This window comes from Sturnira hondurensis, unplaced genomic scaffold (assembly GCF_014824575.4).
Source record: "Sturnira hondurensis isolate 20B ecotype Veracruz unplaced genomic scaffold, ASM1482457v3 Scaffold0017394, whole genome shotgun sequence".
Lineage (NCBI taxonomy): Eukaryota > Metazoa > Chordata > Mammalia > Chiroptera > Phyllostomidae > Sturnira > Sturnira hondurensis.
The window spans coordinates 9774420-9787441 of record NW_028090025.1 but is presented as its reverse complement, the minus strand read 5'-3'; the positions used below and the strand labels follow the sequence as shown (position 1 = coordinate 9787441).

The 13022-nt window shown below is 38.8% G+C and overlaps 1 protein-coding gene across 6 annotated transcripts in view; it reads left to right on the top strand.

Moving 5' to 3' along the window:
* Positions 1–13022, top strand: part of MRTFB (myocardin related transcription factor B) — a 201601-nt gene that overhangs the window by 140626 nt on the left and 47953 nt on the right. For all 6 annotated transcript variants that reach the window (XM_037067753.1, XM_037067758.1, XM_037067755.1 and 3 more), the window contains 2 exons: positions 5026–5187; positions 6830–7008. In XM_037067753.1, coding sequence (XP_036923648.1) covers positions 5026–5187; positions 6830–7008 — 341 coding nt within the window. The remainder of the gene's footprint in view (positions 1–5025; positions 5188–6829; positions 7009–13022) is intronic.

Genomic DNA, 13022 nt, shown 5'->3' with positions numbered 1-13022 from the left:
CTTGCTGCTTCTAGGATTCTCTCCTTCATTTTAGTCTTGGCTAATGTAATTATGATGTGCCTTGGTGTGTTCCTTCTTGGGTCCAACTTCTTTGGAACTCTCTGAGCTTCCTGGATTTCCTGGAAGTCTATGTCCTTTGCCAGACTGGGGAAGTTCTCCTTTATTATTTGTTCAAATAAGTTTTCCACTCGTGGCTGTTTCTTTCCCCCTTCTGGTACCCCTATAATCCGGATGTTGGAACGTTTAAAGATGTCCTGGAGGTTCCTAAGCCTCTCCTCATTTTTTTGAATTCTCATTTCTTCATTCCTTTCTGGTTGGATGTTTCGTTCTTCCTTCTGGTCCATTCCATTGATTTGAGTCCCAGTTTCCTTTCCATCACTATTGGTTTCCTGAACATCTCCCTCCATTTCAATTAGTTTAGCCTTCATATGTTCCTCCAATTTGTGACTGTACTCTACCAGTTCTGTGAGCATCCTGATAAATAGTGTCTTAAATTTGGCTTCTGAGAGGCTGGCAATCTGTTGGTCACTTAGAGTTATTGGCTCTGGGACTTTGAGTTCTTCTTGCGCCAGCTTTTGGACTGTCCATGCCTGTTACATATGAGGAGCAGAGCCCTAGTTGTTCACCAGGGCGGGGCAACTCAGTTGCTGGGTTGTGATGTTGTATGTGGGGGCGGGGTCAAAGAGGGACAATGGCTTGCCTCTGCTGCCTGCTGCCACGACCCCCACCAGCACCGCAGCCACCACTGTCACCAGGCCCACGCGCCTCGCTCCACGGCACGCGCGAGTGTGCCACCGCTGTCAGCCCTCCACCACTGGGTTCGCCCCCTGGGGCCTGCATGGTCAGTCTCACTGCGCGCGAATGTGCGACCTTGGTCAGTCTGTTCCGCACCCCGACTAGTTCTGGGCTGCCTGCACTTCTAGGTCTGTCCTGCCCGACCCAGCTCCGCTGCTGGCTCCACCTCTCTTACCGTCCTCGTTGAACGGTTCGTAGCTGTCGGACTTCCGTATAATTCTGTTTTCTGGTCTCTGGGTGTGTCTTAGTTCTCCAAAACTTTTGTTGTATCCAAACTTGGTTGTGGGAGAAGGCACAGTGTTTCCACCTATGCCTCCATCTTGGCGGAAGTCCAGAAGGTAAAGTTTTATTTCTGCTTATTTTGTTGCATTTTCTCAAGAAAATAAGTAAGAATTCCACAGTTTCTGTTTATACCTATTTTAATAACTTATATCCCATAGGCTGACATATTCCAAACCGGATGGCAATGTGTAAACCCAATGTTAAATGTTGTATTAGATACATGGGGAAAGTTTGATTTTCCAAATAACCAGCTGATAGACTGACTCTTCCCTACCAGCTGGTGCCACAGGTATTTCTACCATGCTGTCCCGGAAAAACATTTTTGGTCCAAAGGGTTTCTTCACCAGCAAGGGGCATGTGCCCAATCATTATGTCATAAAGGGTACAGTAGCCATGGGTCTAACCATAGTTTTCAGCTACTTGGACCCTGTTATGTCTACCTGGTATGATGCCCACACTTAACATTTTCTCTCCGTTGCTTACCCACGACACTCCAGCTTGTTCTATTATCTTAAGCACCCTCTTCTTGGCCCACAAGATTTTCTCAATGATACAGCCTCATCACTTGGGAATCTGGTAGGGATGATTCTACTCCATCTTTGGTAGAAACCTAAGGCCAGTATGTTTTCTCTCTCTGAAGACAGAGACATTCTTGAAAGCTGCTATCTCCACCAAAATCCTCAGGTTACATATTCTTTCATTGTTTTGTTTCTCGGAGTAATTTATTGAGCAAGAGTAGGAGCTTGACCCTGCAATACTCTTGAGTGTGTTAAACCTTGAGAAGCTACAGAAGGAATCTGAAAACTCAAATATTTAGACAAGGTTACCAGACAAAAGGAGTAAGATTTATTGTGTCTGACAGACTTAGTATTAGAATTAGATTGACATTATAAAGTGTTAGATCGCAGCTCAACGTATTATTTCTAAAGGTCAGACGTTTCAAAATATAAAATCTTCAGGAAGCTTACGGTTGCTGTTATCGTAGGTGTTTATTCATTGGCTGGTGAGTTAGACACCAGAGGCCCAAAAGTAAAGTTGGCCTCTCTCACCCTGAGTAGTGTCTCTTCTAATCCAAAGGATGAATGATTATGTGACGGCTTTCGTACCTGGGACAGGAAATGAAAGCTCCTTGCCAATAAACTCTACTTTGGGTCATGCTCTCAGAAGTCCACAGGACGGATTAAGCTTTTCCAGAATTCCCGTGGTAGGTTAGGAGCAACTACCAGCCATCAGGGATAAGTTCATCTTCAGAGAAGTGAGTTTACTCATAAGTAGGTAAATGGCTGCTTCTCTGCCTGCGGACATCTTAACCTGTGAGGGACATTTTTGTGGCGGCAATGCTCTCTGTTTCAACATACCTTCTAACTGTAACAGGCTTTGTTAATATAATTACAACCAATGCAAATACATAAAAGGAATCATATTTGCTTTTTATTAAAGAAGACTACCCAACATTTAAAACCCTAATCATGTGCATGAGTGAACCATAAGCAATGTTTTTAGGACATCTATTCTCTCAAGTTGGGATTTTTTTAAGTAAGAAAAAAATGTGTCATCTCTAATTTTTAAATACCTTAAAAACAACCCCCAACTTATTTAACATTATCCCAGTTTTCATTGAATTGGATGTTTGGCAGGCAAAAGTCTAAATTATTTTCTGAAGGTTTGCAGCTAAAATCCAGCCTCAGCCTAATGGAAATGAGGTTGTAATAAAACTAGGAAAAGAAACATACCAAAATGCCAACCTCTGATTATTTTTAGAATATTTTCTTTTTGAACATATTCCTGATATCATTTGGCTGGTATTTATGGGAGAGAAGAGAAAAACAGAAGACTATCCAACCTAGATGTTAACAGAAGTATTTAAATACCAACCTGAGTGGGGTGTGCATGATCTCATTCTCCCCACGTATCATCTTCCTGTATGGCTAGAAGTCTTTTATCTAACAAGAAAATTATAAAAATAAGGTGCCGCACGTTATTTTAAGCTATTAAAATGTGCATTTATTTGCCAAAATTCTGTCTAAGGTCTAGGTCCCTCACTTTGGGGAAGGTTTTAATGAATAGAGTTCACTTTTTTTTTTTTTGCACAACCATGTACATTGACTACAGTTTCAATTTATGGTGGAACAAAAACTTAAGGGCACTTGAAAAGCAATCTGTATTTAAAAATTCTAGATTTTACAGTTTTTTCCCCAAATCTTTTATAGTTGTTAACTGCCCTATTTTGACAATGCTTTTTTTAAATGACTCACTTTCAAGTTGTTCCAAAGCATTTAATGTAGGTTTCTAAAAAAAAAATCATTTTATTTTGGAAGATTATTCTTTCCCCATAACATTTGGTTTTATTATGTATTAACAATAGCAAGCCCAACAGACATGAAGTATTTTGTGAACAAATCAAGGTTGAATTTTGGTAAGTATATAAATTAACTGGTGGAAAGAGAAGTACAGTGACCAGTGAACAACATGGGTTTGAACTGTACAAGTCCACTTATACAGGATTTTTTTTCAACAAGTACTATTAATCTATTTTATCTTCCTTATGATTTTCTTAATATCAATTTTCTCCAGCATACTTTATTATAAGAATGTAGTATATAATGCATATTAACATACACTAAATATGTGTTAATTGGCTATTTATGTTATTAGTAAGGCTTCTGGTCAACAGTAGGCTAGTAGTAGTTTTAGGGGAGTCAGAAGTTAGGTGTGGATTTTTGACTGTGTGGGAAGGGTCAGCACCCCTAATCCCTGTGTTCAAGGGTCAGCTGTACTCAGCTGTTCCAGAGAGTGGTTGATTGGCCAGAGGCTTGCCCTGAGGTTTGAGCTTCAACAAGGACATTTTACCTACAAAATAAAGAACATCAGTTAATCCTGAGAATGGTTATAGAGAATTTCATTTAAAGACATTCTGTATAATTTAAGAGGCAAGTAACTTTCCAATCAGAATCTGGGTTAACCCCTCATCATTTTTTAAAAGATTGATTGATTTATTTGTTTGTTTGTTTGTTTGTTTATAGACAGAGGGGAAGGCATCAATGTGTGGTTGCCTCTCATGCACCCCAGCTGGGGACCTGGCCCGCAACCCAGGCATGTGCCCCGACTGGAAATTAAACTGGCCACTCTTCGCTTCATAGGCCAGCGGCACTCAGTCCACTGAACTACACCAGCCAGGGCAATACCTCATCATTTTTCATCAATTCTAAACATTATTTAGAACAGTGTAATAAACTGTTAGAGTTATGAGAAACAAGTAAATTATAGAATTACACACATGAACAAGCTATGTTTATAATAATTTCACATCATTGTACAACTTCATGCATTTGGAAGTAGAGTTGATGCTTCTGTGTGACTGTTACTTATGTGTAGTAATTGAATATTCCTGACAGACACAAGATTATGTGTGCAGAAACAAACCCAAACTCTTAACTGTGATGATCAACTCTGAGACACACAGGGATCAATTCAAGAATGTGATCTGAAGCTCTTCTCGTTGACTCCTGAAGAGACATTTATATCCTAAGATACAGTATCTCTACTTCCAGGAATTAACTTTCCAATGAAGCCAAATTTAAAACAATGGACTTCTTGAGCTATGGACCACATCTATCCTGTTCACCTCTATATCCCTGATACCTAACAAATGTGAATATGACCCTTGTACCATAAATAAATAATAGCAATAGCCCATATTTGGCTCAAGTTCATGTTAATTTGAGTCTGTGGACATCATATTTGAATAGGTAGTATAAAGCTATCCAGGACTAAAAATGTAAAATGTATACTGGAACGTTCTTAAAGAGTATTTTTATTTTTCCACAGATACATTAAGAGCACATAAATATGTTTAACCTGGTTTAAATTAAATTAGTTGGCCTGAAATAGCATTATGGAATAGAGATAGTAGTTCGAGTAATGGTTAAACTGTGTTTCTTCTTTTAGAAACATTTGCAGAGCCATCCCTCCAGGCCACTCAGATGAAGTTGAAAAGAGCTCGCCTAGCTGATGATCTGAATGAAAAGATTGCGCAGAGACCTGGTCCTATGGAGCTGGTAGAGAAAAACATCCTGCCTGTAGACTCCAGTGTTAAGGAAGCAATTATAGGCAAGACTCTCAAAACTTATTCTGGGAGAAAAGAAGCATGGCAGTTTTAAATAAAACAAATTTAATTTTAAAAACCAGCACCAATTATAAGTATTGTTTTCTGGGTCAATTAGAAATTAACATTGAATGCTGGTTCTATTATTATTATTACAGTCGTCCCTCAGTATCCAAGGTAGATTGGTTCCAGAATCCCCATGGATACCAAAATCCTCGGATGCTCAAGTACCATCTACAAGATGGTGTCATGTTTGCATTTAACCTGCCCACCATCCTCTCATATGCTTTAAATCATCTCTGGACTACTTATAATACCTAATACAGCATAAATTCTATGTAAATAGTTGTTACACTTTATTGCCTAGGGAATAATGACCCAAAAAAAGTCTGTACATGTTCAGTACACACGCAGTCATCTTAGGCTTAACTACATCACACATGTAAGCAACGGCATTAACTTTTTAAAAAAATATTTTTGATCTGGTGTTGTTTGAATCTGAGAATGCAGAACCTGTGGATACAATGGGTCGACTGTATATTAAGTATTTTAAGACTAGCATCTTTTACCTGTTCACACAGAGATTCTCCTTACGTCCGAGGTTTGTGTCTTTTAAGTTCTGATTATATTACATTTTCTAAGTTAAATTTACTGTATTATACTGTTTAGTTCTATTGTTATATTTAAATTTTTTACATAGTTCTCACTATTTTTGTTCTATTTACTTTCAGGAAAAATAAAGAAAAATAGCTCGTCAGTGTTAGTTCAACAAGGTTATTGATGTATTCATTATGAATGGTAGTATCTATTTTATCTCGTTCTTAACTTAGGTACTAATGTTTCCATTTTTTTTTTCTGGCATAAGCTTTAGCAGGGAAAAAAATCCAGAATACTGCCACTTACTCAGCAAACAATTTTTAAAAGTTACTGTCCTGTTTGAAAAACTATGATGGTTTCCACTACTCATGGGGACTTTCTATTGCATGTTAGTATAAGTTTCAGTCTTAGGCAATTTGTAGTACATAATTAAAAGTAGTGCAATCAACTGTGATGCCTTTCAATCCCAAGGAAATGGGCTCCTAACAGTAGGGTGTCCGTATAGCTGGGCCGCTCCAGGAAGTGGGAATTATCAAAATACCCAGTCAGCACCACATTTTCCCCACTGCCTCATAATGTTTTGTAACAGTTGTATTCCAAGTCACAATCCAAACAATGTCCACACATTGGCTTTGGCTGATATGCCTCTTAAGTCTTAATCATTTGGTTGGGTCTTCCTCCTCCTTTCTTTTCTTACTATTCATCTGTTGGGGAGTGTGCTTGTTTTATCTATCACATTTCCACATTCTGGATTTTACTGGAGGCATTTGCATCCCCAGTTGTTAAAAACTTTTTTGTGTCCTCTACTTCCTGTAACAGGAAGTTGGATCCAAAGGCTTAATCCAGTTCAGGTTTGGTTTGCTTGTTTGTTTGTTTCTCAAGTACTTATGGTAGGTAGTGGTGGGTTCTTCCACTGGGAAGTACATCAGGTTCTTTTTTTTTTTTAACAGCTTCTTAAGGTCTTCTATTTTTAAAAAACGTTTCTCCTTTTTCATTGTAAGCTTAGTATTCCAAAAGCCCAGGTGAGTTAAGGGTTTTTTTTTTCTTTAGGTGTTGGGAAGGAGGACTATCCCCAAACTCAGGGCGATTTCTCATTTGATGAAGACAGCAGTGATGCTTTGTCTCCAGACCAGCCAGCCAGCCAGGAGTCGCAGGGGTCAGCTGCGTCCCCCAGTGAGCCAAAAGTTAGTGAATCACCGTCTCCTGCGACTACCAGCACTCCGGCCCAGGTAGCGTCTTTGTTTCTACGTCTAAGCAGAGAAAATTTCTTGTTTTTTGTATGTCAAGTATATATCTTGTATTTTACACACCAATACATTCTTACCAGAAGGTTAGTCTGAAATTGTGGCAAAATATCAATTTTTTACCTGTAATCGAATCAGTCTTAACATTTTTAATGGATTCTTACATTTTATTTCTGTATTATATACATATTTTTACTTCACAGTTTTGTAACTCTTAAAAATTTTTTCATGTAACTTCTTTTTGAGGTATAATTCACATACTATAAAGTCTACCTTCTTTTTAACCATCTCACTGTTTTAAAGTGCACAGTTCAGTAGTGTCAAATAGGCTGACACTGCTGTGCAGCACATCACCAGAACTCTCTCGTCTTGGAAAACTGCAACTATCCCCATTAAACAACTCCCAGTGTCCCCTTTCCCCAGGCCCTGGCAACCACCATCCTGTTTCTGTCTTTATGAATTTGACTACTTTAAATATCTTGTATCTAAATTATACAGTGTTTGACTTTTTGTGACTGTCTTATTTCACTTAGTATAATATCCTCAAGGTTCATCCATGTTGTAGTATGTGACAGACTCATCTTTAATTTTAAGGCTAAATAATATTCCATTGTATGGATTTACCCCGTTTTGTTTATTCGTTCATCAGTGGACGTTGGGTCACTTCTGCCTCTTGCCCACTGTGAATAATGGTGCTGTGAACATGGGGTGGGAGCGTGCCTTCAAAACCCTGTTATGAGTTCTTTGGGGCATACACCAGAAGTGGGGTTGCTGGGTCATGTGGTCATTCTATTTTAATTTGTTAAGGAACCTCCGTATTGGTCTCCATAGTGGCTGCACTGTTTCATACTCTCCACATCCTTGCTGACACTTCTTAGTTTATGTTCCTTTAATAGTAGCCATTCCAGGGGTGGGAGGTGATACCTCACTGTGCTTTTGACTCTCATTTCTCTGATGTTTAGTGATGTTGAACATCTTTTCATATTCTTGTTCGCCATTTGTATATTATCTTTGGAGAAATGTCTATTGAAGTCTTTTGCCCATTTTTTAATCAGGTTATTTGTTTTTCTGTTGTCGAGTTGTAGGAGTTCTTTATATATTCTGGATATTAATCTCTTATCAGACATATGATTTGCAAATATTTTCTTCCATTCCACGTGTCACATTTTCACTCTGTTAATGATAGCCCTTAATGCACATAACGTTTTTAAGTTCAATATAGTCCCCGATCAAGAAATATATTCATATCATTTTTAATTGCTGTGTAGTATTCAGTTGAACTGATATACTGAATTGCTTTTAACCTGTTTCCTATTGTTGATTATTTGGCATTGTTTCCTGTTTTTTACTCATAAACACAATAAGAGCCCATTCTGTGTTCTCATGTATTTGCTATACCCTTTTTAAAAAATATATACATGTTGAGCACTTATTATTTCTTTAACTAATTACCAGATACTGAAATGGGCTTGAATCTTTTGTTGGGCAAAAGATAGACACTTTAACTGTGTTCCGGGAAGGTAATACTGACTTCCAGTCACTATGTGTTCACCATAAGTAGGTAATATCATTACCTTGAATCCTGAACACCATTTGGATATTTGGCTGTTTTAATTGACTCCTTGATTTTGGTTAGATTTAATTCATTTGCTCAAAAAATATTTATTGAACATCTATCATATGTCAGATGCTATTGGGAACAAGAGTCTAGTGCATGCAAAGGAATCCAATAAATATTTTAAATAATTGCATTGGAAATTCACATTTCTTATTTCTCAGTGGATGTTTGTGTTTCTTTCAGTTCCATGAGAACCCGTATTCTTCATAAAATTTCTTGTTTTCTCCTTATGGTTGTCAACTGATGGTCATTAGCATCAACTCTGTGCCTCCAGGAACCCCCAATTTGGGGTGCAGTGAAGAAGGAAAGGTTATTCAGTGCAAAACGGCTCAACTGTCATATAGCACAACAGTGAAAACAGCATGGCTATGAGGCAGCCCTGGGGCCAGGCAGTCCTAGGGCCAAGCCCCTCTCGCACTAGACAGCTCTGCCCTGCTCCTTGCCGGTGTGCTTTGTGCTATGCTGCTCTACTTCACTCTGGTCTGCTCTGCTCCAGCAACTATCATTGGTGTTTTAGCTCAGCCAGGGAGACACAATTGATGTAAAAGGAAAGTGCACAGTCAGAGCTAGAGGAGACTTGGCTTATATGAACAGAAGTCTTCACTCCTCGGCCCTAATTGGTCTGTCCTTATGCAGAAGAGGACTCCAAATCCTCAAAGTTTGATTGGTCTAAAAGACACTGTCCTGATTAGTCAGAATAGAGCTACTCCAGTTGATTGGAGCTGCATAGCTCTGATTGGATGAGGAAGGCTTCAGTCCTGTTGGTTAAAATAGGATTCCAGGTACTCCTTTATAAGAGCTGGCTCAGATGGCAGAAATGCACTGCAGGCAGGTGGTTCAGTGCAGAGGGAGTCGTTTCAGTGCTGGCTTCTCCCCGAATTGCAGTTTGTGCGAGAGGCCCCTGCGTAGAAGTGACTACTACACTCTTGGTTGGTTGATTGGGTGGTTGGTTGGTTGATCAGTTGGTTGGTTTGTTGATTGTTTTTTTAAATTTGAGCCCAGTTAGCCACTAGAAGTCCTTCCTAGTGGGTGTCTTCTTTCTTAGGGTTCACGTGGTGTTTTTGACTTACTAAAATTTTAAAAGAATTTTGTTTTTGTTTTTGTTTTAGATTTTATTTATTTATTTATTTATTTATTGTTAGAGAAAAGGAAAGGCAGGGAGAGAGGGAGAGAAACATCAATGTGTGGTTTCCTCTCAAGCATCCCCTACTGGGGACCTGGCCAGAAACCCAGGCATGTGCCCTGACTGGGAATCAAACTGCGATGCTTTGCTTCGCAGCCCACACTCAATCCACTGAGCTACACCAGCCAGCGCAGAATTCTGTTATTTTAAATTCAAACTATTGAGCTACTTATTGGGGTTGGTGGAGTTCAGTAGAAAATCTTCTCATTAAAGCTAGCATCGTAGAATTTTTGAGTTGGAAAGGCAATTACCTGCCTTAACTCTTACACCAGAGAGGACCTGGGTTCAGAAAAATTTTTCTATTTTCTTACAGCATTTCTTCTTATTCATGAATATCTATTTGTTAGGTAGGGACTATGTCTTTCAGCAGTATTTTCTTGCTTGTACTTAGCATAATCTGAAATATATTAATTTATTTGTTTATTTTTATAAACAAATAAATGTGAAAATGTGAGCCTGTGAGAGAAGGACTTTGACTCTTAGAGGGCAAGAGCTCTGTGTGTGATTGTATGTGTGTGTCTGCATGTGTGTATGTCTTCAACGTCTCGCACAGGGCCTGTTGCAGAAAAAGTGCTTGGTAAACACTAACTTGAACTCAGCACCATGAGAGCTTACTGACATCCAGCCTGCAGACGTGGTGTTTGTGTTCTTCCTTTAAGAAGAGAGCCTCTCCAGCTTGGATTCATCAAAAGTAGTGTGGGTAGCTGCGGTTCATATGCTCCTGTCAAAGTTTATAGGGCAAGAGTGACTAGCCCCTCAGGTTTGCTGGAACTTGACCTAGAAGAAGGATCAGGGTCAGTGCCCAGCTCACAGTCTGAGGTCTAAGCAGGCAGAGAGGGAGAGCAAGGGAAACCAGCCCCTACTGTATTCTCACATTTTTGCTGCACCCTGGTTTTGAGCTTTAAAAATAGGCCTAAAAAGGAATGTCAAGTATGCAAGTAAATAACCTTAAAAAACAGTTCTATTTATCCATTTGGGTTGTTCTTTGCTTCTGAGTTGGTCAGAATATCAGACAGCTAATAGCATGTCCTTAGCTTTTAGTAACAGAATTTTTGTCACCTCAGCTGTCTACCTGATAATGACTTCCTGACTGTTCTACCCGTGTAGGAGATTGTCATTCTCCTTTGCTCAGCATGGCTTGTACTATTAGGTTTTTTACTTTGCTCTTGAAATTTGGTCTTCAGCTAAGTTTGTAAGTCAGAAACTTCAACCAGAGGCAGTGCCACCCAGTAGGCTGACATTCCAGAATTATTTGAAGGAAAAAAAGGTAGGTATAGCAGTGTTTCTTAAAGAATAAATATCCTTGATTTATTGCCAGTGCAACACACAGTAAGCCTTGAGTCATTCCTGAACTTAAACAGTTTTTGTAACACTCTCCAGGGTTGCTGCAGCACCAGTTCTGCCTGCTGTGTGTTGACCCCTGACAGTCTGCTCCTTAGTTGTCAGCTGGGCCTGAGTGAGAAGACCCACTTTAGAGAATGGTACACTTCCTACTTACAGTTTGAATAAAAAAACCTAGAATCAAAGCTGGCTCACTGCTATTACATAATTTCTGTATGGTACACCTTGAGGCCTTCTTAAATTGTGTCATTTATTCCCTTGTGTTATGTGTTGTAGTATTTATAAGTAAGGAATTCAGATTCTTATTATGTATATTTCTATTCATGCAATTAAATAAGCATCTCTACGTTAACTGCTTTATTGTTTTGGCAAATTTTGTGTTTTATTTTCAGTTATCCAGTATTTGTTTATAGAATTTATTCAGGCATTTCACTTGATATATAAAAAATATATTTATCTCCCTAAATATAATTACTTTCACACTTTTAGTTCTAGGGGAAAGTCCTTAAAAACATTGCTTCTCATTAGATACAAAGTTTCCAATGGGCAGGGATGTCCCATCATTTTATCTTAGTAACTTCATACTGAATACACAGGCTCCAACACATAGCAAGTGCTTATTGCCTTAGTGAATGAAAAAGTCCCAGGAGATGGTCTCTGAAATATATTTTTTCCTGCTTTAGAATTATCATTGTACCCCCACCAAAAGTCAGTCCCTGTACAATTATTAAAATAGTCCTTATAAAGCAAAGATAATAAAAGAACAACATAAATATCTTCTCTTTTGGACATTCTTTGAGATTCTTAGTTTTTAATCTTTAAAATGGAAACTCTGGAAGATTTGGTGGTGAATTTGGTTACTATAGACCAGTGGTCCTCCAATTTCCGGAAGGAAGGGACTGTTGTGTGTTTGTTTTTCATATAGTTTGTTTAATTTCCACAGCCTAATAGACTAATTTTCTTGTAAAATACAACAAAAACAATGGGGCAACATCAGATTTCCGTGAGTCTTCCTATACTTGTTGCAGGCAGTTAACAAAGGTCCACAGACCATACTTCAAGTAGCACTGTCATAGAATTCCCTTTCCTTTTTATTTACCTGAGTCAGATTTGTTATTTGTTTGTTTTTTGTTTGTTTACTTGTTTGATAGACTAACCATCATTTTGTACTGCACATTTAATCCTGTAGCTTAAGTATATTCTTCTAGTTTTCCTGTTCATTTTTTAAAAATACTTGGCCTAATAGAAAGTTTAAGTCCGTGTATTTGTTTCATATTCTGTTGTTGTTGAGTTACAGTTGCCCCACCTTTTCCCCTGTTTCTCTCCCCTCCCCTGTTCCACACCCCTCACCCCACTCAGTCTCCACCCCATTGTCCATGCCCATGAGCCCTGTATTCATGTTCCTTGACTTGCTCCTTCCCCTTCTTTCCCCTGTTATTACCCTCTCCCTACCTCTCTGGTTGCTGTCAGTTTGTTCTTTATTGCATGTCTCTGGTTCTATTTTGCTTGCTTGTTTTGTTGATTAGGTTCCACTTATAGGTGAGATCATATGATATTTGTCCTTCACTGCCTGGCTTTGCTTAGCATAATGCTCTCTAGTCCCATCCATGCTGTTGCAAAGGGTAGGAGCTCCTTCTTTCTTTCTCCTGCGTAGTATTCCATTATGTAAATATACCACAGTTTTTTTAATTGACTCAGTTACTGATGGGCACTTAGGCTGTTTCCAGCACTTGGCTGTTGGAAAATAATGCTGCCATGAACATTGGGGTGCATAGGTTATTTTGAATTTGGGATTCAGGGTTCTTAGGCTATAATCTCAGCAGTGGGATGGCTGGATCAAAAGGCAATTACATCTTT